At 45.7% G+C, this 23,829-nt stretch overlaps 1 protein-coding gene across 2 annotated transcripts in view; it reads right to left on the bottom strand.

Annotated features, from left to right (window-relative positions):
• TMEM181 (transmembrane protein 181) overlaps positions 1-23,829 on the bottom strand; it is a 155,226-nt gene that overhangs the window by 9,563 nt on the left and 121,834 nt on the right. For both annotated transcript variants that reach the window (XM_068231847.1, XM_068231848.1), the window contains exons 13-15: positions 16,282-16,333; positions 16,022-16,104; positions 8,679-8,768 (exon numbers count right to left, since the gene is read on the bottom strand). In XM_068231847.1, the coding sequence (XP_068087948.1) occupies positions 8,679-8,768; positions 16,022-16,104; positions 16,282-16,333 (225 nt within the window). The remainder of the gene's footprint in view (positions 1-8,678; positions 8,769-16,021; positions 16,105-16,281; positions 16,334-23,829) is intronic.

The raw sequence follows: 23,829 nt of genomic DNA on the forward strand, positions 1-23,829 counted from the left end.
ATAGGAACCCCACAATGACCCCATTTTAGAAAGAAGACACCCCAAGGTATTTCGTTAGGTGTATGGTGAGTTCATAGAAGATTTTATTTTTTGTCACAAGTTAGTGAAAAATGACACTGTGAAAAAAACAATAAAAATCAATTTCCGCTAACTTTTGACAAAAAATAAAATCTTCTATGAACTCGTCATACACCTAACAGAATACCTTGGGGTGTCTTTTTCCTAAAATGGGGTCACTTGTGGGGTTCCTATACTGCCCTGACATTTTACGGGCCAAAAACCATGAGTAGTCTGGAAACCAAATGTCTCAAAATGACTGTTCAGGGGTATAAGCATCTGCAAATTTTGATGACAGGTGGTCTATGAGGGGGCGAGTTTTGTGGAACCGGTCATAAGCAGGGTGGCCTCTTAGATGACAGGTTGTATTGGGCCTGATCTGATGGATAGGAGGGCTAGGGGGGGATGACAGGAGGTGATTGATGGGTGTCTCAGGGGGTGGTTAGAGGGGAAAATAGATGCAATCAATGCACTGGTTAGGTGATCGGAAGGGGGTCTGAGGGGGATCTGAGGGTTTGGCTGAGTGATCAGGAGCCCACACGGGGCAAATTAGGGCCTGATCTGATGGGTAGGTGTGCTAGGGGGTGACAGGTGGTGACGGGGTGATTGATGGGTAATTAGTGGGTGTTTAGAGGAGAGAACAGATGTAAACAATGCACTTGGGAGTTGATCTGACGGCAGGTCTGCGGGCGATCTGATGGTGTGGGTGATCAGATTGTCCGCAAGGGGCAAGTTAGGGGCTGACTGATGGGTGGCAGTGACGGGGTGATTGATGGGTGATTGACAGGTGATCAGTGGGTTATTACAGGGGAATAGATGCATACAGTACAGGGGGGGGCTCTAGTGGGAGGGGGGGGTCTGGGGAGAATCTGATGGGTGGGAGGGTGATCAGGAGCCCCCACGGGGCGGTTTAGGGCATAAAAAAAATAGCAATGACAGATAGTCACAGGGCGTGATTGAGGGGTGATTAGGGGGGTGATTGGGTGCAAACAGTGGTCTAGGGGGTGGGCAGGGGGGGTCTGAGGGGGGCTGTGGGCGATCAGGGGGCGGGGGGGCAGATCAGTGTGTTTGGGTGCAGACTAGGGTGGCTGCAGCCTGCCCTGGTGGTCCCTCGGACACTGGGACCACCAGGGCAGGAGGCAGCCTGTATAATACGCTTTGTATACATTACAAAGCGTATTATACAATGTACATGCGGCGATCTGGGAGCTACTAACTCACAGGCGCTGCCGAACGGCCGGCGGAATACTGCGCAAGGGGGGGGGGCGGAGCCTGTCGCCGGCGTCTGATCTCGTCACGCGATCGGCGCATAACCACGCCATCGCCGATGAACTCCACGTGCCATGCAAGGGAGCAACCACCGTTAAAACAACACCTCATAAGGCTTAGGCAGTCACAAGTGCAGCGTAGTTTAAATAGCGTCAGTCTCCAGCAGATTTAAGCAAACCTGCCAGCCGGTAAAGCCATATACCTGGACAGTTCCTCAAAAGTATTTTTGTCCCCAAGTAGTTCAGAGGTCGGTTGCATCTGTACTGTGTGCATGCAAGTCCAGACTCGTGCATGTTGCAGTAGCAGTTCACTCAACCTTGGAAACCACTTGGGGACACAAGAAGTTCCAAACAGCTATTCAACCCAGCAGTAACATGGCGCTTCTTCCTCAGCAGTCTAGTAGGTCCCTCACTATGGTTCCAATTCCATCCAGAGTGCCACTGTCTCTTCCAGACGATCTGGGTAGCAGAACCCCTGCCACACATGCAAATTACTGCATGGACTCAATACAATCATACAACTGTTCATGTACGCACATCTAGATTTTAACTGCTTGCCATGAGAAATGGTTTTCAACAGTGATGAACCGCAGCTTTTCCATCCATTTGTATACAGTGCTCTTCCCCTTTTTAGCTAACATAAAAGACTGTCACAAATGCATTTCAGGGTTCTAACAAGTTTTGTGTTCTCGGATACTGGAATATTGGTGTGGATGCCGTGGTCTGTATACTGGTGGATGCGGATAAATGTAAAGTCACACATTGTGGTTTTACCAATGGTCTAGCACCATACAAAATAAATGGGATACAGATGGGTACATCATACTTGGAGAAGGATTTAGGAGTACTCATCGACAAGTTAAATAACCATATTCAATGCCAAGCCACTGCAGCTAAAGCTAATACAATTCTGGGATGCATTAAAAGGGAAATAAAAACACGAGATGCTAGCATAATATTGCCCGTTTTACTCTCTAGTAAGGTCACATCTGGAATATGGAATTCAGTTCTGGGCACCACATTACAGGAAACATATTGCAGTTTTAGAGCAGGTGCAGAGACGAGCATCAAAACTGATACGAGGGATGGAAGGTCTCACTTACCAAGAAAGGTTAGATAAACTGGGTTTATTTAGTCTAGAGAAAAGACGCCTTAGAGGGGATCTAATTAACATGTATAAATACATCAGAGGGCAATATAAAAGCTTGGTGGATGAGCTTTTTTCCCCTAGGATTTTACAAAGGACTAGGGGGCATGATCTACGCATGGAGTAAAACGTTTTAGCCATTTATTTAGGAAAGGGTTCTTTACAGTAAGAGTTAAGATGTGGAATGCATTGCCACAGGTAGCAGCAAATTCTATATCTATATTTAACCACTTCGCATCCAGACCTTGTTTTCCCCTTATTGACCAGAGCAGTTTTGACGTTTTAGCTATGTCCCTATTCAATCAGCAATAACTTTATCCCTACTCACAACACGTAAATGATGTACATATCGGTTTTTTTCAGGATAAACTAGATTTTCACTGGGGGATATTTTGTCCCGAGAATTTTTTTTTCTGCGCATTTTAGCGGGAAAAAAGAGGGAAAAACGTTAAAATTGCATTATTTCTCAGGTTTTCTTCAATTCTAGTAAAAAATACAAAGTGCTACAGTAGGTAAAAGACATGCCATCAGTATTAAGTCTCCCAAGGATAGATAGCCAGATGTGTGCCCAGTATCAGACCCCCCCCCAGTATAGACAGATGTGCCCCCCAATATCCGCCTCCATTATAGCCAGATATGCCCCCGCATTTGCGACCCCCCACATATTTATACAGCTGCGTATCCCAAATAAGCACCCCTCATTATAGCCAGATGTGTCCCCAGGATCAGTGTTCCCCATTATAGCCAGATGTGCCCCCAGGATTAGCGCCCCCGCCCCATTATTGCATATGTGCCCCCCAGCATTAAGTTATGTCCCTCAGGACCATCAGATATCAGATGTGCACCCCATTATAAAATCCCCCACCCCATTACCCTGATGGGCCCCAATAATAATTTCAACCCCCCCCCCCTTCAGATTTTAAACCCCCACCCTCTGTTATGGGCAGCCTGATGTGCCCCCCCTTATCACTATACCCCCCCCCCCCTCCAGATCGTAAAAAAAAATGCCCCTGCAAGATGAATATCTCACCTTACCTGGTTCCTGCGATCATCCTGCAGCTCCAGCCTCCATTCTCCACTCTTCACTCAGCCCTGTGACGCTGAATATCCGGGTCCCGGCTTGATGACGTCATCAAGCCGGGACCCGGATATTCAGCGTCACAGGGCTGAGTGAAGAGCGGTGCATGGAGGCTGGAGCTGCAGGATGATCGCAGGAACCAGTTCAGGTAAGATATTCATCTTGCAGGGGCGTTTTTTTTACGATCTGGCCACGGAGGGGGAGAGATGAATGATCATGCTGTTTGCTACAGCGGTGATCATTCATCCGTGGGGGGTCACTAATTGGCTACAAGGGAACATGTTCCCTTTTGCCAATTAGTAAGGCAGCTGAAAGTGCCAGGGGGTGCGCTCTGAAGCGCACCTGTTCCTGCACAACAGCGCTGCAAGCAGGTCACTATATCTACGTCGCTGTGGCTTGGAGGGTGCCACAGCTGACGTAGATATACTGTAGTGGAGGGGAAAGTGGTTAAAGGGGGCTTAGATGCTTTCCTTGCGTTGAAAGACATTCATGGCTATATTAACTAGGTAATGCCCAGTGGTGTTGATCCAGGGATTTTATATGATTGCCATCTAGAGTCAAGAAGGAATTTTTCCCCATTTGGGGCTAATTGGACCATGCCTTGTAAAGGTTTTTCTCCTTCCTCTGGATCAACAGGGATATGCGAGAGTGCAGGCTGGTGTTGTACTTTATTTTCTGGTTGAACTCGTATGGACGTATGTCTTTTTTCAACCCAAATAACTATGTAACATCATAATAAAGCACATGAGATGCTTGTGATTTAGCAAATTTAAGTTGACACTAAAAACATTCCACCAATCAAGCACTGTCTAAAAAATGTTCTTGTCATGTGAATAAAAAAAAATAAAATGCTTCCCATGTAGTAAGGCATGTAGGAAATGTCCATCAGTATAGCAGTTACTACACCAAACATGGGCTGGTAACAGAACTTTAAATTAACTGGTATTTCAGTGCAAACTATCAGTGATGGGATTTCCTGTACTTTTGGGGAAGTTTCCCTTAATAGCTGTAGTTCAGTTATATTTTTAGAATTCCATTTCACATTGAAAAAATGCTTGAGGGCTGGTTCATATGGGCGACTTCCTTTTGCGAATGTCAAAAATTTTCTACTACCAAGCAGAAAAGTCTTTAGCATAATTTTCTGTCGATACAACATCGCATTGCATTTGAGCTCCCATGGGATATGGAACCATGAACGCAGCAGACACTAGAAGCTATATCTAACTTTTTAGAAAATTAGATCCATCGCAGTGCTGATAGGAAACGCACTGAGATGAATACTCATTCATCTCAATGTGGGACGCCGTGGTTCTTGGTGGTAAATGATGGGGACAAATGCAGACAGCTGTCCAACTGAAACACGCCTTATTTCTTGGAATATACAACTAGAAACTTCGTGCTAGATATCTTTTTTCTGACCTTTGGAGTCCCATGCTATCACCCTCTGTACCCCAATTCTCACACTAACTCTCTTATAACCCCTATTATATGTCTAATCTGGTCCCTCCCTGGTTCCCCTCCCCAAAGGGGTCAGCCATAAACTCATAAAAGAACAAGTGGTTTAAACTAAGGTTCTTTGTCATATTTCTGTAAAAAAAAAAAAAAAAAAAAAGTCCATTAAAAGTAGTTTCACCTTAAAGAGAACCCGAGGTGGGATCTAAGAATCCAATTAGCATACAGAGGCTGGGTCTGCATAGAATACCCAGCCTCTGTTGCTGTACTGTTTGCCCCCAGTCTCCCCCCTACACTCTGCTGTGCCCCCAAAAATCAATCGCCGTCCTGGCGACATGCAGCCGGCTGTTTACATATGAAGTGTCAGTCTCTGCCGCTCCCCCGCCTCAGTTATCGCCGCTCCTCGCCTGTGTCCCTTCCCTCCAATCAGCGGGGAGGGGGGGGGGGGGGTGTGCAGGCGGGAAGTGGCGCTATGGAGGAGGTGGGGCAGTGGCAGAGACTGACACTTCAGATGCAAAAAGCTGGCTGTCGAAACGTTGCATGTCGCCAGCACGGCGATTGATTTATGGGGGTACAGCAGAGCGCAGGGTGGAGACTGGGGCAAACAGTATAGCAAGAGGCTGGGTATTATACAGTGGTGTGAAAAACTATTTGCCCCCTTCCTGATTTCTTATTCTTTTGCATGTTTGTCACACTTAAATGTTTCTGCTCATCAAAAACTGTTAGCCATTAGTTAAAGATAACATAATTGAACACAAAATGCAGTTTTAAATGATGGTTTTTATTATTTAGTGAGAAAAAAAACTCAAAACCTACATGGCCCTGTGTGAAAAAGAAATTGCCCCCTGAACCTAATAACTGGTTGGGCCACCCTTAGCAGCAATAACTGCAATCAAGCGTTTGCGATAACTTGCAACAAGTCTTTTACAGCGCTCTGGAGGAATTTTGGCCCACTCATCTTTGCAGAATTGTTGTAATTCAGCTTTATTTGAGGGTTTTCTAGCATGAACCGCCTTTTTAAGGTCATGCCACAACATCTCAATAGGATTCAGGTCAGGACTTTGACTAGGCCACTCCAAAGTCTTCATTTTGTTTTTCTTCAGCCATTCAGAGGTGGATTTGCTGGTGTGTTTTGGGTCATTGTCCTGCTGCAGCACCCAAGATCGCTTCAGCTTGAGTTGACAAACAGATGGCCGGACATTCTTCAGGATTTTTTGGTAGACAGTAGAATTCATGGTTCCATCTATCACAGCAAGCCTTCCAGGTCCTGAAGCAGCAAAACAACCCCAGACCATCACACTACCACCACCATATTTTACTGTTGGTATGATGTTCTTTTGCTGAAATGCTGTGTTACTTCTACGCCAGATGTAATGGGACACGCACCTTCCAAAAAGTTCAACTTTTGTCTCGTCGGTTCACAAGGTATTTTCCCAAAAGTCTTGCTAATCATTGAGATGTTTTTTTAGCAACATTGAGACGAGCCTTAATGTTCTTTTTGCTTAACCCTCCTGGCGGTATATTAAAAACCGCCAGGGGGCAGCGCAGCCGTTTTTTTTTTTTAAATCATGTAGTGAGCTTAGGGCTCGCTACATGATAGCCGCTGCTCAGCGGCATCCCCCCAGCCCCGCCGATCGCCTCCGGCGATAAGGAAATCCCGTTCAAAGAACGGGACTTCCTGGAGGGCTTCCCCCGTCGCCATGGCGACGGGGCGGGATGACGTCACCGACGTCGTGACGTCTAAGGGAGTCCCGATCCACCCCTTGCCGCTGCCTGGCGCTGATAGGCCAGGCAGCGCAGGGGTCTAGGGGGGGGGGGCTGTGTTGCGACGCGGATAGCGGGACGATCGAGCGCGGGGCGGCGGCGATCGAAGTGCTGACGCAGCTAGCAAAGTGCTAGCTGCGTTCAGCAAAAAAAAAAAAAATTACTCAAATCGGCCCAGCAGGGCCTGAGAAAACCTCCTGCGCGGCTTACCCCGAACGACGCTCGGGGTTACCGCCAGGAAGGTTAAAAGTGGTTTGCGCCTTGGATATCTGCAATGCAGACCGTTTTTGCCCAGTCTCTTTCTTATGGTGGAGTCATGAAAAATGACCTTATTTGAGGCAAGTGAGGCCTGCAGTTCTTTAGATGTTGTCCTGGGGTCTTTTGTGGCCTCTCGGATGAGTTTTCTCTGCTCTCTTGGGGTAATTTTGTTCGGCCAGCCACTCCTGGGAAGGTTCATCACTGTTCCATGTTTTTGCCATTTGTGGATAATGGCTCTCACTGTGGTTCGCTGGAGTCCCAAAGCTTTCGAAATGGCTTTATAACCTTTACCAGACTGATAGATTTCAATTACAGTACTTTGTTCTCATTTGTTCCTGAATTTCTTTGGATCTTGGCATGATGTCTAGCTTTTGAGGTGCTTTTGGTCTACTTCTCTGTGTCAGATAGCTCCTATTTAAGTGATTTCTTGATTGAAACAGGTGTGGCAGTAATCAGGCCTGAGGGTGACTACAGAAATTGAACTCAGGTGTGATAAACCACAGTTAAGTTATTTTTTAAAATGGGGGGCAATCACTTTTTCACACAGGGCCATGTAGATTTGGAGGTTTTTTTTCTCACTAAATAATAAAAACCATCATTTAAAACTGCATTTTGTGTTCAATTATGTTATCTTTGACTAATAGTTAACGGTTTTTGATGAGCAGAAACATTTAAGTGTGACAAACATGCAAAAGAATAAGAAATCAGGAAGGGGGCAAATAGTTTTTCACACCACTGTATGCAGACCCAGCCTCTGTATGCCAATTGGATTCTTAGAACCCACCTTTGGTTCTCTTTAAGCAATCTCTTGTTTTATTAAATCTATTGCTACAGTACCATTATGGATAACTTAACCTCCCTGGCGGTTAATTTATTTTGCCAAATGGGCAAAAATCCTTTTTTTTTTTTGTTTTTGTTTTTGTTTCATGTAAAGCTACCAGAGTGGTAGCTACATGAAACACCACTAGAGGGTGCATGTGGCCCTCTAGTGCGATAGTCGCCGGCATCAATAGCAAACAGGGGAGCGCGTATATAACGCGTTCCCCTGTTTGGCTTCTCCTGTCGCCATGGCGATGATCTGCATGACGTCATGGACATCAGCCGACGTCCTGACGTCAGGCGCACTCGATCCAGCCCATAGCGCTGCCCGGAACTCATTGTTCCGGGCAGCGCAGGGCTCTGGTGGGGGGGGGGGCCCTCTTCAGCCGCTGCGTGCGGGCGATTGCCGCAGAGCGGCGGCGATCGAGCTGTGCGCGCGGCTAGCAAAGTGCTGGCTGCGCGCACAGCACTTTGAATGGGGCGAATCGCCCAAACAGAGCCTGAGAAATCCTCCTGCACGGCATAGCCCGAGCTCAGCTCTGGCTTACCGCCAGGGAGGTTAAGAGAAAAAAAAAACACTTAAAAAATAAATGGAGGTTAGGGATTTCATCAAATAACATATTCACAGGACAAGTTAACAAGCCATCTTTGCTAGCTTTCACCATCCCCTGAGAAGGCATGAGAGGTGCAAGAACTACTTTGGCATGGGCCTTGTAGGAAACGTATATTACATTTTAAGGAGCCAAGATGGCCAAGTGCAATTAATAATCATACAGGTGTGACAATGACATCCACTGGGTTAATGATTAATTCAACATATACATTAAACACTTACCATATAGTGCATTTTTTGATGGTGAGTAGACAAATGCTAATGTGTAGAGATAGAAATTCAAGAGTCCATAGAAAGATAAGAACTCTGCTGGTGTTCCGAGTTAAGGAAAATATTCTGGTTTGCCAGTAAAAAAAAAAATGTTCTCTTATGTTAAAGTCACATGTTCCACCACAATGGCACACAAATTTGCATGATGAGTAAAAAGCAAAACAAAACATACTACACTTTTCCTATCCTGACCTAACAGGGTTTATCACAGAATGCAGAAATATGTTGCAATTTCTTCTCTCAAAAGAACTGAAATGTACTCAAAGATACAGAAACATGAAGAAATGGGTTCCTTAAATACCCTCCCCCCCTCCCCCCCAGCATACTGGAGAAATTGCTAGTGGAAAACTAGGAATTATCTAACACCTGTTTTGGCCTTGTCCTGTTATACAGTCCTTCTGGGATAAAGTATTTCTATTCATTAAGAATAAAATGGAGACTGATGTACCTAGGGATCCATGGATACTGTATGTCTGTTAGCCCTCCCAATGCCCTAGTTGTACTACCCATTTTAAAGCCTCCTGAATTACGTTTTCACAGCTTCGTGATGCCATATATTTAAAAACTTTCGAACCCACCTACGCTATAATAACTGCGCACCAGGATTATATATATATATAATTTGGTAGCTAGTGAAAGGCGAGGTGTTTTTAATTTCCTTTTCTCCCATTTAGTTGACGCTTCTGTTTTTGGATTAGTTCCCACTAGACTGCTTATAAAAACAGGCATTTTGCATGGTAGAGTAGGACTCGCCAGATTGGGGACACTTTGGCGCAGTTGGTGAGCCTCACCAGATTGGGGACACTTCGGCGCAGTTGGTGAGCTTAAGCGCATTAAAGCGTAACCAATAGCCCGTCACTGCTTTTCCGTGTGTGTGTGTGTGTGTGTGTGTATGTATACACACACATATACACACACATTATATATATATATATATATATATATATATATATATATATATATATATATATATATATATATATATATATATATATATATATATATATATATATATATATATATATATATATATATATATATATATATATATATATATATATATATATATATATATATATATACATACATATACATACATACATACATACATACATACATACATACATACATACATACATACATACATACATACAGGCTCGGACAGAGCCGCCGAACCACCGATGATCCCATCGGTGGGCCCCGACTGCCCCTCCTCCTGGGGGCCCCAGAGCTAAGAGGGAGGGGGGCACTAGCGTCGTGACGGTTTTTTTTTTTTTTTTAAAATTTATTAAAAACCTCTTTCCCCCCGGGGGGGCCCCCTCCTATCCTCCCCCTCCCTCACCTCAGAGGGCCCCCCTCCTATTACGAGCGGCGGTAGAGCGGCGGTTACAGCAAAGTTCCGGCGAGGTAAAGCAGAAGATAGAGGTCCAGCTGCCTCCCGGGCTACGCTGTCTCCTCTATGCCGCTCGCACTGCTTCCTGGTTTAGTGCGCGGCAATTACAAAGGAGACAGCGACTGGGAGGCAGCTGGACCTCTATCTTCTGCTTTACCTCGCCGGAAGTTTGCTGTACCCGCCGCTCTCCCGCCGCTCGTAATAGGAGGTGGGCCCTCCGAGAGTCCGAGGTGAGGGAGGGGGAGGATAGGAGGGGGCCCCACCGGGGAAAAGAGCTGCCCTCCCCGCAGCTTGTAATAGGAGGGGGGACACCCAGGTGAGGGGGAGCAAAGGAGTCGGGGCCCCCACTGGCTACCCACCCGGCTACCTAACTGCCTACATTCCCACCCGGCTACCTATCTACCCACCCGGCTACCGATCTGCCTACCCTCCCATCCGGCTGCCTAACTGCCCATCCGGCTACCTATCTACCCACCCGGCTACCTAACTGGCTGCCCACCCGGCTACCTATCTACCTACCCAGCTACCTATCTGCCTACCCTCCCACCTGGCTACCTAACTGCCCACCCGGCTACCTAACTGCCTACCCTCCCACCTGGCTACCCTTCTGCCTACCCTCCCACCCGGCTACCTAACTGCCCACCCGGCTACCTAACTGCCTACCCACCCATCCGGCTACCTATCTACCCACCCAGCTACCTATCTGCCTACCCTCCCACCCGGCTGCCTAACTGCCCATCCGGCTACCTATCTACCCACCCGGCTACCTAACTGGCTGCCCACCCGGCTACCTATCTACCCACCCAGCTACCTATCTGCCTACCCTCCCACCCGGCTACCTAACTGCCCACCCGGCTACCTAACTGCCTACCCTCCCACCCGGCTACCCTTCTGCCTACCCTCCCACCCGGCTACCTAACTGCCCACCCGGCTACCTAACTACCTATCTACCCACCCAGCTACCTATCTGCCTACCCTCCCACCCGGCTACCTAATTGCCCACCCGGCTACCTAACTGCCTACCCTCCCACCCGGCTACCTATCTGCCCACCCGGCTACCTATCTGCCCACCCGGCTACCTATCTGCCCACCCGGCTACCTATCTGCCCACCTGGATACCTATCTACCCACCCAGCTACCTATCTGCCCTCCCGGCTACCTAACTGCCTACCCTCCCACCTGGCTACCTAACTGCCCACCCGGCTACCTATCTACCCACCCAGCTACCTATCTGCCTACCCTCCCACCCGGCTACCTATCTGCCCACCCGGCTACCTATTTACCCACCCAGCTACCTATCTGCCTACCCTCCCACCTGGCTACCTAACTGCCCACCCGGCTACCTAACTGCCCACCCGGCTACCTATCTGCCCACCTGGCTACCTAACTGCCTACCCTCCCACCCGGCTACCTAACTGCCCACCCAGCTACCTATCTGCCTACCCTCCCACCCGGCTACATAACTGCCTACCCGGCTACCTATCTGCCTACCATGCCATGGGCGTCCCTACATAGGGCAAAATGGGGCATGCGCACTCCCCTGGCTAGCTGCTGCCCCCCCCTAGCTACCCGGACGTGGCTGGCCCGCCCGCCCTGGGGTGGCAGCGGAGAGAGAAAAGAAGTGGCAGGCACAGCGGCGCTGCCTGCCGCATCACTTAATTCTAAAGGGGGGAGCGAGAGAGGGGGAGCCCCAAGGTGAGGGAAGGGGAGGGGGAAACGTCCTCCCTTCCCCACCGCTTCTCTTCTCTCTCCGCTGCCACTGAGGACACCTATAGATCTGGCTATTTAAACTGGGGACACCTATAGACCTGTCTATCTATACTGGGGGGCCCTGTCACTACCTAAACTAGTGGCTCCTGTCACTACATACACTGGGGGGGGGGGGTCCCTGTCACTGCATACACTGGGGGGCTCCTGTCATACCTAAACTGGGGGTACCTGTCACTAACTGAACTGGGGGGGCGCCTGTCAATACCTGAACTGGGGGCACCTGTCACTACCTGAACTGGGGGGCCCTGTCACTACCTAAACTGGGGGCTCCTGTCACTACATACACTGGGGGGGGGTCCCTGTCACTGCATACACTGGGGGCTCCTGTCATACCTAAACTGGGGGTACCTGTCACTAACTGAACTGGGGGGGGCGCCTGTCAATACCTGAACTGGGGGCACCTGTCACTACCTGAACTGGGGGGCCCTGTCACTACCTAAACTGGGGGCTCCTGTCACTACATACCCTGGGGGGCACCTGTTACTACCTTAACTGGGGGGCACCTGTCACTACAAACACTGGGTGCTCCTGTCACTACCTAAACTGGGGGGTATCTGTCATTAACTAAACTGGGGGGCTCCTGTCGCTACCTAAACTTGGGGGTCCTGTCACTACCTAAGCTGGGAGGCTCCTGGTGCTACCTAAACTAGGGTGCACCTGTCACTACCTAAACTATCCAGGCCAGCCCAGCATCACCACCAGCCAACCAGCCCAGAATCACTGTCAAAAAGGCCACAGCATCACCACCAACAGTCAGGCCAACGTTTACTTCAACCAGCCAAGTACAGCCCAGCATCACCGCCAGGCCGGCCACAGCATCACCGCCAGGCCTTTCAGCCCACACATCATCCCCAATCCAGCCAAAAACAGTATTGCCTGGCACAGCAGCCAGTAGAGGAGAATTCAGAAGCCAGGTGAGAGGTGTATACCATATTAAGTGGGCATTCTGCCTATTTATGTGAAATGCTGTTTATTTATGTGCCTCATGACTGCTGAATTTGTCTTGTTGGGGGCCTCATGGTTACTGAATTTGTCTTGTTGGGGGCCTCATGGTTACTGAATGTCTTATTGGGGGCCTCATGATTGCTGAATTTGTCTTGTTGGGGGCCTCAAGATTGCTGAATTTGTCTTGTTGGGGGCCTCAAGATTGCTGAATTTGTCTTGTTGGGGGCCTCATGATTGCTGAATTTGTCATGTTGGGGGCCTCATGATTGCTGAATTTGTCTTGTTAGGGGCCTCATGATTGCTGATTTTGTCTTGACGGGGGACCTCATGATTGCTGAATTTGTCTTGTTGAGGGTCACATGATTGCTAACTGCGAGACTATGGAAAAGGCTGAATCATCATCATATGAGACAATAGCTACTTTTTAGCTTTTTAAAACAGAAAATAAAACTGGGAGGTTCTAAAATAAAAAAAAAAGAATACATTTTTCAGGAGTAGGATGGATGAAATTGTTTATCTTCACAGTTTATTTTCAACTTGGATTTTCCATAATGTTCATGTATGAGTTAAAACGTTTTTATTTAGTTTAAATTGCTGTTGCCACTTTGCAATAGATAAGTGACTTTTGGATTGCATTTTGTGGGGGTATCTGCCGTCAACCTGATTGCATTGTGTGGGGGTATCTGCTGTCAACCTGATTGCATTTTGTGGGGGTATCTGCCACCAACCTGATTGCATTGTGTGGGGGTATCTGCCGTCAACCTGATTGCATTTTGTGGGGGTATCTGCTGCCATTTGACTACTTGATGAATTATGAGGCATGTAACTACTTGAATATTTTATCTACAATGTATCTGGTCGGACCTAATCTCTGTGAATAACGCCGCTACTTATTTTGTGTTTTGTATTTTTTTTTAAGTCTGCCCATGACTCATCATGACCACGTCGATGTTCCAGTGCGTGGTGACACCCATTTAGTTTCGCATTTAGACATATCCCTATTGGAGACTGTCCTCAGAATTGCTCACAATCTATTCCCTACCATAAAGTCATGCAAAATTTCTAGAGTACATGTGTATGTGAGCCCAAAATGGGGAGGAGGAGAGGGGGGTGGGCCCCAGGCTGAAACTTCCTTGGTGGGCCCTTGGTGTCCCAGTCCGACCCTGCATACATACATACATACATACATACATACATACATACATACATACATACATACATACATATACATACACACACACACACACACATATACACACATATACACACACACCTAAAGGATTATTAGGGACACCGGCTCAATTTCTCATTAATGCAGTTATCTAATCAATCACATGGCAGTTGCTTCAATGCATTTAGGGGTGTGGCCCTGGTCAAGACAATCTCCTCAACTCCAAACTGAATGTAAGAGTGGGAAAGAAAGGCGATTTAAGCAATTTTGAGCGTGGCATGGTTGTTGGTGCCAGATGGGCCGGTCTGGTATTTCACAATCTGCTCAGTTACTGGGATTTTCACACACAACCATTTCTAGGGTTTACAAAGAATGGTGTGAAAAGGGAAAACATCCAGTATGCGGCAGTCCTGTGAACGAAAATACCTTGTTGATGCTAGAGGTCAGAGGAGTATGGGCCAAGCTGATAGAAGAGCAACATTGACTGAAATAACCACTCGTTACAACCGAGATATGCAGCAAAGCATTTGTGAAGCCACAACACGCACAACCTTGAGGCAGATGGGCTATATCAGTAGAAGACCCCACCGGGTACCACGCATCTCCACTACAAATAGGAAAAAGAGGCTACAATTTGCACAAGCTCACCAAAATTGGACAGTTGAAGACTGGAAAAATGTTGCCTAGTCTGATGAGTGTCGATAGTGTCAGAATTTGGCGTAAACAGAATGAGAACATGGACCCTGCATGCCTTGTTACCACTGTGCAGGCTGGTGGTGTAATGGTGTGGAGGATGTTTTTTGGCACACTTTAGGCCCTTTTGTGCCAATTGGGCATTGTTTAAATGCCACGGGCTATCACAGCATTGTTTCTGACCACGTCCATCCCTTCATGACCACCATGTACCGATCCTCTGATGGCTACTTCCAGCAGGACAATGCACCATGTCACAAAGCTCAAACCATTTCAAATATGGTTTCTTGAACAGGACAATGAGTTCACTGCACTAAAATAGCCCCCACAGTCACCAGATCTCAACCCTAGTATAGAGCATCTTTGGGTTGTGATGGAACGGGAGCTTTGTGCCATGGATGTGCATCCCACAAATCTCCATCAACTGCGAGATGCTATCCTATCAATACGGTCCAACATTTTTAAAGAATGCTTTCAGCACCTTATTGAATCAATGCCACGTAGAATTAAGGCAGTTCTGAAGCGAGGGGGGAGGGGGTGTTCATACACCGTATTAGTATGGTGTTCACACACACACACACACACACACACACACACACACACACTTAACCTCTATAATTCAAGACAGATTGCATGTATTTATCAAGGTATGGGAATCCTTGATCTTTTTATATGAATGTGTACCAGATGGAGTTTAAACTCAAACAGGATGGCTGGCAACACCTCTATTCTTTCCTTTTGACTTTTTCTTCCCTCTTATTCTCCTTCTACCCAGTTTTAGGACTATATTTGTCCAGAGTGGCCCCTATCTTCTAAACAACATTTGCAAGCTGAGAATACGTTCATCCGCTTAGGGCTCCTATGTATAGCTATGTATAGCTGTGTATTCAACTGAATGTATAACTGCTTCCTAATTATTTTTAGGACTGTATTCTCAGCATGTTTATTATGCTTCTTCACAAAAATAAAAACTTTAAATACAAAAAATAAAATAAAAAATAAACATGAAACCCTGGCGTACACAATACATGGACAAAGATACAATCTCCACCCCCCCCCCCCCCCCCCCCCCACACACACACACACACACACACACACACACACACACACACACACACACACACACACACACACACACACACACACACACACACACACACACACACACACAAACAAAACACAGATGCACATAAACCCTTACAAACAAATCATACAAAAGCAAAAATTACATAAACTAGGACAGAGCAGAGACACAAACACAAATGCACAGAGCATCCATTTCAATTCTCAATGCAGATTAATGTAGCAGAAATTAAAGGATATAATTTTGATAATGCGTAGATAACTCTGCAACAAAATTATCTTGCAACACTTGTGAACCAAATCTTAAATATAAAATGACAATGCTGAAAGACAAAAGGGTAAAGTTAATAAAAGCAACTCATGAAAAATGCAGCTTACTCCAATAGTTGAGAAGTTTTACAAGATATTTGAATCTATATGTACCACACTTTAAACCTATAACATACATGACATCAAAATAAAGGATTTCCACATTTTGGTACTTATCTTATATTCCTTACCTGATAACAAGTACTACAAAAGTTAATGCTGTAAGAAATTTTAAACGCAGATCTAAACAAAAAAGGAAAAACAAAAAATATTAATAAAATAAAAAAATGTAATTCACACAACAATCACTAAAGACAACTTTACTTACGGTAACGTCTTTTCCAGTAGTCAGAAGGACAGCACCCCTGGATGAGACTTGTCTCCCTCCAAACTGTGGACAGGAACTGCAAAAGAAGATTTGCATAACAAATTGGCAGCCATATATAAGCTACAAGCTTACCCTCAGTACTTCAGTTAATACAAAAGATGACACGGACCAGTATAAATGCCTACTTACATAATTATTATTCCACCCAAAGATAGGGCGGGTTGCAGGGGTGCTGTCCTTCTGACTACTGGAAAAGACGTTACCGTAAGTAAAGTTGTCTTTCCCAGAACGTCATTGGACAGCACCCCTGGATGAGACGATGTACCAGATATGAGATTTAGGGCGGGACCACTGCCTGTAGCACTTTTCTTCCAAATGATAAGTCTGCTGCGGCTGAGATGTTTAGGCGATAATGCCTCACAAAGGTATTGTGACTTGACCAGGTAGCAGCTCTGCAGATCTGTTCTATTGATGCCCCTGACCTCTCTGCCCAGGAAGTTGATATTCCTCTTGTAGAATGAGCTCTAATTGAAGACCCTAACTGCTTCCCTTGAGCTTGATATGCCAATGCAATAGCCTGTCTGATCCATCGTGCTAGAGTGGTTTTGGACGGCTTGTTGCCTCTTTGTTTCCCAGCAAATAGAATGAACATTGCGTCAGTCTTTCTCCATGGACCTGTTCTCTCCATATATTGTATAAGACATCTCCTTACGTCCAGGCAATGAAGTTTCTTTTCTTTGTCATTGTTAGGATTCTCACAAAAGGAAGGAAGGAAGATTTCTTGATTCCTGTGAAATGAGGAAACAACCTTAGGTAGAAACGCTGCATCCGTTCGTAACGTAATTCTATCTTCCGAGATTATGCAGTACGGCTCTCTAATAGATAATGATTGCAATTCACCTATTCTCCTAGCTGAAGTAATGGCTAGTAAGAAAATGGTTTTCAGAGTAAGAAATTTATCCGAAATTTGTGATAATGGTTCAAATGGATCCTCGCATAATCCCTGTAAGACAGTATTTAAATCCCATGAGGGTATTTTGGACCTGATTGGTGGTTTCAGTCTCTTTAAAGCTTGGAAGAATCTTAAAATTAGATTTTCTTCTGCCAGCCGTCTTTCTAAAAATACGCTTAGAGCAGATACTTGTACCTTCAGAGTGCTTATACTAAGCCCCTTCTTGTATCCACACTGAAGAAATTCCAATACGGATTTAAGTGAAGTATTGTCACAAGAGCTTTCCGAACACCATTCGTTAAACACTCTCCAGGCCTTTTGGTATATTACCCGAGTCACCTTCTTCCTACTCTGTATCAAAGTTTCTGATAGATCATCTGAAAAGCCTTTGGACTTCAGGATGCCCCACTCAGCTTCCAGGCTGAAAGGTGAAGGTTGTTTAAACTCGGATGCCACACTGGACCCTGGGACAGCAAGTGAGGTATGGGAGGAAATCTGTAACTGCTAGTGTTTTTAATAACGTGAACCATGGTCTTTCGGCCATAGTGGAGCTATCAGGATTACTCGAGCTTTGTCTTGAATAATCTTCTTTATTACTCGTGGTAACAATGGAATTGGAGGAAATGCATACATCAGTAACTCTCCCCAATTGATCGAGAAGGCGTCTACTTTCCAAGGTAGGTCCTCCGGAAACAGGGCACAGAATTGCTGACATTTCGCATTCGCTCTTCTTGCAAACAGGTCTACTTCTGGGTAACCCCATTGTAACGTCACCTGCTGAAAAACTTCCAGATCTAGTGACCACTCGTTCGAGTCCAACTTCCTCCTGCTGAGGTAGTCCGCCAAGTGGTTTGAGGTTCCTTTTAGGTGTATCGCTGTTAATGATAACAGATTTCTTTCCGACCAGAATAGGATCTTTGACGTCTTTTCCCATAAGGATTGACTCCTCGTGCCCCCTTGCCTGTTTAGGAAAGCTACAACGCTCCTGTTGTCTGTTCTTATCTTGACATGAGAATTTTCTATTAGGGGCCCGAAATGTAGTAAGGCTTGCCATACCGCTTGTAACTCTCTGTTGTTCGATGACTGAGACCTTATTGTCATACTCCATGAGCCTTGAGCCGGCAGAGAATTGAAGTGGGCTCCCCAACCCCACAGGCTGGCATCCGTTGTGATAGTATTCTGTTGTGGATAATTCCACAGATGACCTGGAGATAGATGATTCAGCTGTAGCCACCAGATAAGGGAAGCCTTTACACTTTGTGGAATGATGATCTTCCTGTCTAGACTCATTAGCGACCTGTTCCAAGATTTCAAAATCCATATTTGTAAAAATCTCGCATGGAACTGTCCCCACTGGATTGCCGGAAAGGCAGAGGTTAGAAGGCCTAGAAGAGCCATGGCTTTTCTTAGCGATATGCTTCTTAATTTCTGAAATGAGAAAATATTATTAAAAATAGCAATGATCTTCCTATCAGGTAACAACAGTTTCTCTTCTCTGGTAGAAATATTGAAGCCCAAAAATTCTAGACATTGGGAAGGGATCAAAGCAGACTTTTCCCAATTAATTAACCAACCTAATTCCTGGAGAACGCCCAAAGTTATAAAAAGCTGATCATTAACTGATTTTTCAGAAGAACCCCATAATAAAAAATCATCAAGGTATCCGACAATATTAACATGTCTTAGCCTGAGAAGAGCTAAAACTTCAGACATAACCTTAGTAAATAGCCATGGGGCTGACGATAGACCGAAAGGCAAGGCATTAAATTGAAAATGTCTTACCTCTCCTTCCATCCAGACGGCAAACCTCAGGTATTGTTGGCAGGATAAATGGCTTGGTAGATGTAGATACGCATCCTTCAGGTCTAGGGATGCCAAAAAATCGTCCTTCTGTAAAAGATGAACTACAGATCGGATATTGTCCATCCTGAATTTTCTGTATCTGACTTTTAAATTCAATTTCTTTAGGTTTAGAATCAGTCGATAGGCTCCCTGAGGCTTTTTTACCAGGAAGATTGGGGAGTAGAATCCCTGTTCTTTTTGACATGCTGGGACCTGTCGAATTACTCCTTTCTGAAGAAGAGACTTTACTTCTGACTGGAGAGGCTGGGTCTTTTGGACAAGGTGTTAAGACAAAGTTTTGAGGGGGAAGATGTTCGAACTCTATTCTGTAACCCTCCAATATTATGTTTAGTAACCATTGATTGGTGAATAGTTGTTGCCATATTTCGTAAAAGTTGGTGATTCTCCCCCCCACTGGAATGATGGCGTCATTGTTTATTTGTCTTTTTAGTATTAGCAAAGGTATTGCGGGGTCCTTGTTGTTTGTAAGGGGCCCATCTTCTACCCTTGGAGGATTTACTATCCGTTTCATTTTTAGCGGGGGCCCGAAATGGCCGTTTATTTTGAAAAGGGCGCTTTCTTGGGAAATTTTTCTTATTATCTGCCGTACGATCAAGTGTATCGTCCAGCTTAGACCCAAACAGCAGATTTCCCTCACAGGGGATACCACAAAGTTTAGATTTTGATGCGTTATCCCCATTCCATGTCTTAACCCATACTCCTCTTCTGGCTGAATTGACTAGTGCGGTGGTACGGGCTGTTAATTTAACCGTATCGTCTGCTGCATCAACCATAAAATCTGAGGCATTGGTAATTTTAGGAAAGTCGTTAAGGATCTCTTCCCTAGAAACCCCATTAGCTATTTTATACTGTAAGTCTGCCAACCAAGTCTTCAGAGATCGACTAACTGCCGTCGATGCTACAGCCGGCTTGAAGGTTAATGAAGCAGACTCCCATGCTCTTCGTAAAACATTATCCATTTTTTTGTCTATTGGGTCCCTTAGGTTTCCGAAATCCTCAAACATAAGGTCTGATTTTCTTGAAACCCTGGAAAAGGAAGGGTCTAGCTTAGGCGGAGGGCCCCAACAGGCCTGGTCATCTGGAGCAAAAGGATAACGCTTAGATAAAGATTTTGGCCAAAAGGCCCTTTTCTCAGGATTTTGCCACTCTTTCCTAATCATAGTTTTAAGAGTGGAATGGACCGGAATGAACCTAGATTGGGGGTCCGCCAGACCCTCATACATCTGGTCCAGGGGTGACAAGGGCTTTTGTTCTGATTTAATACGCATAGTCTTATGCATGGATGTTAAAAGATCCTTCATTGATTCTGTGGAAAAAGCAAACTTTTGTGGTTTTTCAGCTTTATCCATTTCCTCCCCCTCAGATATTTCATCTAGTGCAGAAATTTCTCCATCAGAAAATTGAGAACCTTCTACCTCACTCTGTCTGCTTTCCCTAGCCTGCACAGGAGTACGAGATAAAGGAATAACTGGAGCCTCATTGCTAGGACCAGGCATCTCAGCAGGGCTGGGAGGTACAGTCTGAGCAGAAATGGCAGAATCCTTAATTTCTTTGATGGCGGAAGACATTTCTGACCGCATCCATCCCATCAGATCCTTAAAGATTACTGGGGATTCATCCTTAACTAGTTTGCTTGTACAATCTTGGCATAGCTTCTTTGAGGAAGAAGAAGAAGACAAACGAGAGGAGCAAATGGCACATTTCTTCCCAGATTTACTAGACTGTGTAGAAGATTTATCAGGCTTTTCAGGCTTTTCATGTTTTTCTGGCTAAAAAAAACATAATAATAAGCCAAGCATTAGCACCCTCTCTAGTATATAATAAACACACATATATATATATATATATATATATATATATATATATATATATATATATATATATATATATATATATATATATATATATATATACATATATATATATATACATATATATATATATATATATATATATATATATACACACATACACTGTACAACCTGTACATAAGTACTTGCCAGAGAGGTATCTTGGGCTGGCCTGGCAGACTGCGCAGGAGCTGACCCAGAAGCGTCCTCCATGCTCACTTTTGACAAACAGAGTGAGTCAGGAAACAGATTTAAATAATCATCACATGACACCTTAGTGAAAAACAGCCGCTTGAATCCTCAGCTCATTAGCATGATTCTTATTTGCATAAGCCTTTCAGCGGTTAGGCCAATCGCGGCACCTGCCGCTTAATTACTCATGCGTATTTAGCATAATTACCGTTCTAAGGCACTTGCCGGCATGTAAATTGTTACCTTAGCAGATCAGCTGATGCTGATCCGCAATCACCGCCGCGGCCCCCTGCCGCCTGATCGGAGTCACACTGGACGCTGCGCGTGACAACTTCCGGGTTGACCCGGAAGTACCTTGTCTACAAAGCGCGCCTGCGCTATATCTCCGCTGCCTTGTACGGAGAAGCCTCCTCCACGCTGCAGGGCTCCCACTGTCACCTGAATCAGCCTACCTGGAGCCCTGAAAAAACGTTGCCCCTGAACACCTGTCAAGGATAGCACTCTGGAGACCTCTCCTCTGCATTCCGTCCGGGACAGGAAACTGAACTGAAGTACTGAGGGTAAGCTTGTAGCTTATATATGGCTGCCAATTTGTTATGCAAATCTTCTTTTGCAGTTCCTGTCCACAGTTTGGAGGGAGACAAGTCTCATCCAGGGGTGCTGTCCAATGACGTTCTGGGAAAATTCTGTATTACAGTCACCTAGAAACGTCTGAATACACCATAAAGCACCTGGCGAGGGATTACTAAAGTACAAAAAATATGCAGCATATCCCACTTCCATAAAACGGACTGTGCTGCTCTAAACTAGCCACATAGCCAAGGAGTTTAATATTTCTCTAAAAAAATTCTAGCTTCAAGGCTAATTAACAAGTATGCCTGTTCGGATAAAAATAGTTACCAACTACTGGACTATGTTGCCAACCGTCAGTACATTTACGGATTTGCCTGTTAATTTTGAGTTGATTTTGTCCGCTCGTAAAATCCGTAAGGCTAGATTCACAGTGGGACGTTGCGTTTTGATGCCACGTTAAAGTCGCACCGCAAGCTTACAATGCAACGCGCCCAAAAAGTGGCAACGCAGCGTTACCGTCGCATACAGCAGATACAGTAAAAAATACAGGCAATGAAAAGTATGCTTCCAAGTCATTACTGAGCATGTGCAAACAGTCCAACGCAGCTAATAACGTGTATAACGCACTGCATGCAGTACTTTTACTTAACGTGCAGCGTTAGACACCAACGCAACGTGTGCACTGTGAACAGGGCATTGATTTTTCATTGCAGTAAGTTATTCTGCGTTAAATGCTGTTTTAACGCGCAACTTTAACGTCCCACTGTGAACTTAGCCTGAGTGTTACTGCAGCATCCGTAAATAATTGGACGGGGCCGGCAGCTGGGGGCTGGGCGTAACTTCTTTCTGTGATTCTGATCTGCAGACCAATCATAAGCTGCTGTTTATCTGCTGGGCTACAACAATATGGTGGCACACGGTGGCAGGGACGGAAGCTGCTCTCTGGGGGTTGACAATATTGAAGCAGCACACTGTACAAGATGGAAAAACTACAGCCAGATGTCCATGGAGGCCTGTGATGACAGCGCTACCATAGCTAGACAGTGTCCCAGGCTTTCCTTGCTGAGGAGGTGAGAGAAGACTGCACAGCTGGGGGTCTTGATAGTATGATAAGCACAGAGTGCTGGCTTCCCTGTACATGCCTTCCTTCTTCACTATCCTCCTGCACTCAGAATCACGGGGCTGAATACTACATTTAGCTCACTGACTGGAGCCACAGGCACAATGCTGCAGGACTTCCTCCTCATCTCACTAAGAACAATACTCTTTGCAACTCCATGCAAATGGCCTTTTAAGAAATGGTGTGTGTGTTTTTTTTTCTGCCTGTGTGAACACATATAGTTTGGAGCGGTGTGCGATGTGTGTGGTATTTGCGGGGTGTATGTGGTGTGTGTGTGGTGTGATCAGTGTGTGCTGTGTGTGGTATCTGTGGTGAGTGGTTTGAGTGGTGTGGCATGTGTGTGGTATATGCGGTGTATACGGTGTGTGCGGTATTTGAGGGGTGTGTGGTTTCGGCGGTGTGAGGTGCATGTATGGTGTGTGCGGTATATGCAGTATGTGTGTTTCTGTGGTATGTGTGGGGTGTGCGATGTGTGTGGTATTTGCGGTGTATGTGGTATGAGCAGGGTGTGTGGTATATGCAATGTGTGTGGTATGTGCAGTGTGCGAGGTACTTGCGGTGTGTGGTGTACATGGAGTGAGCGGTTTGTATGTGCTGTGCGCGGTATATGTGCGGCGGTGCTGCCTGTGTAAACAAACATGTTTTAGGAATCCTCTGACCAGCTCTGATCTGCTCTCCAGTCATGGCTCATCTGAATCTTCCGCCATTGTTAACCTTGTTATATTTCTGGCCTTGTAACAGCGCTTGTGTGTGGTATGTGCGGGGTGTGCAATGTGTGTGTGGTATTTGCGGTGTACGTGGTATGAGCAGGGTGTGTGGTATATGCAATGTGTGTGGTATGTGCAGTGTGTGCGTTGTGTG

The sequence above is a fragment of the Hyperolius riggenbachi genome, chromosome 4 (genome assembly GCF_040937935.1).
Source record: "Hyperolius riggenbachi isolate aHypRig1 chromosome 4, aHypRig1.pri, whole genome shotgun sequence".
NCBI lineage: Eukaryota > Metazoa > Chordata > Amphibia > Anura > Hyperoliidae > Hyperolius > Hyperolius riggenbachi.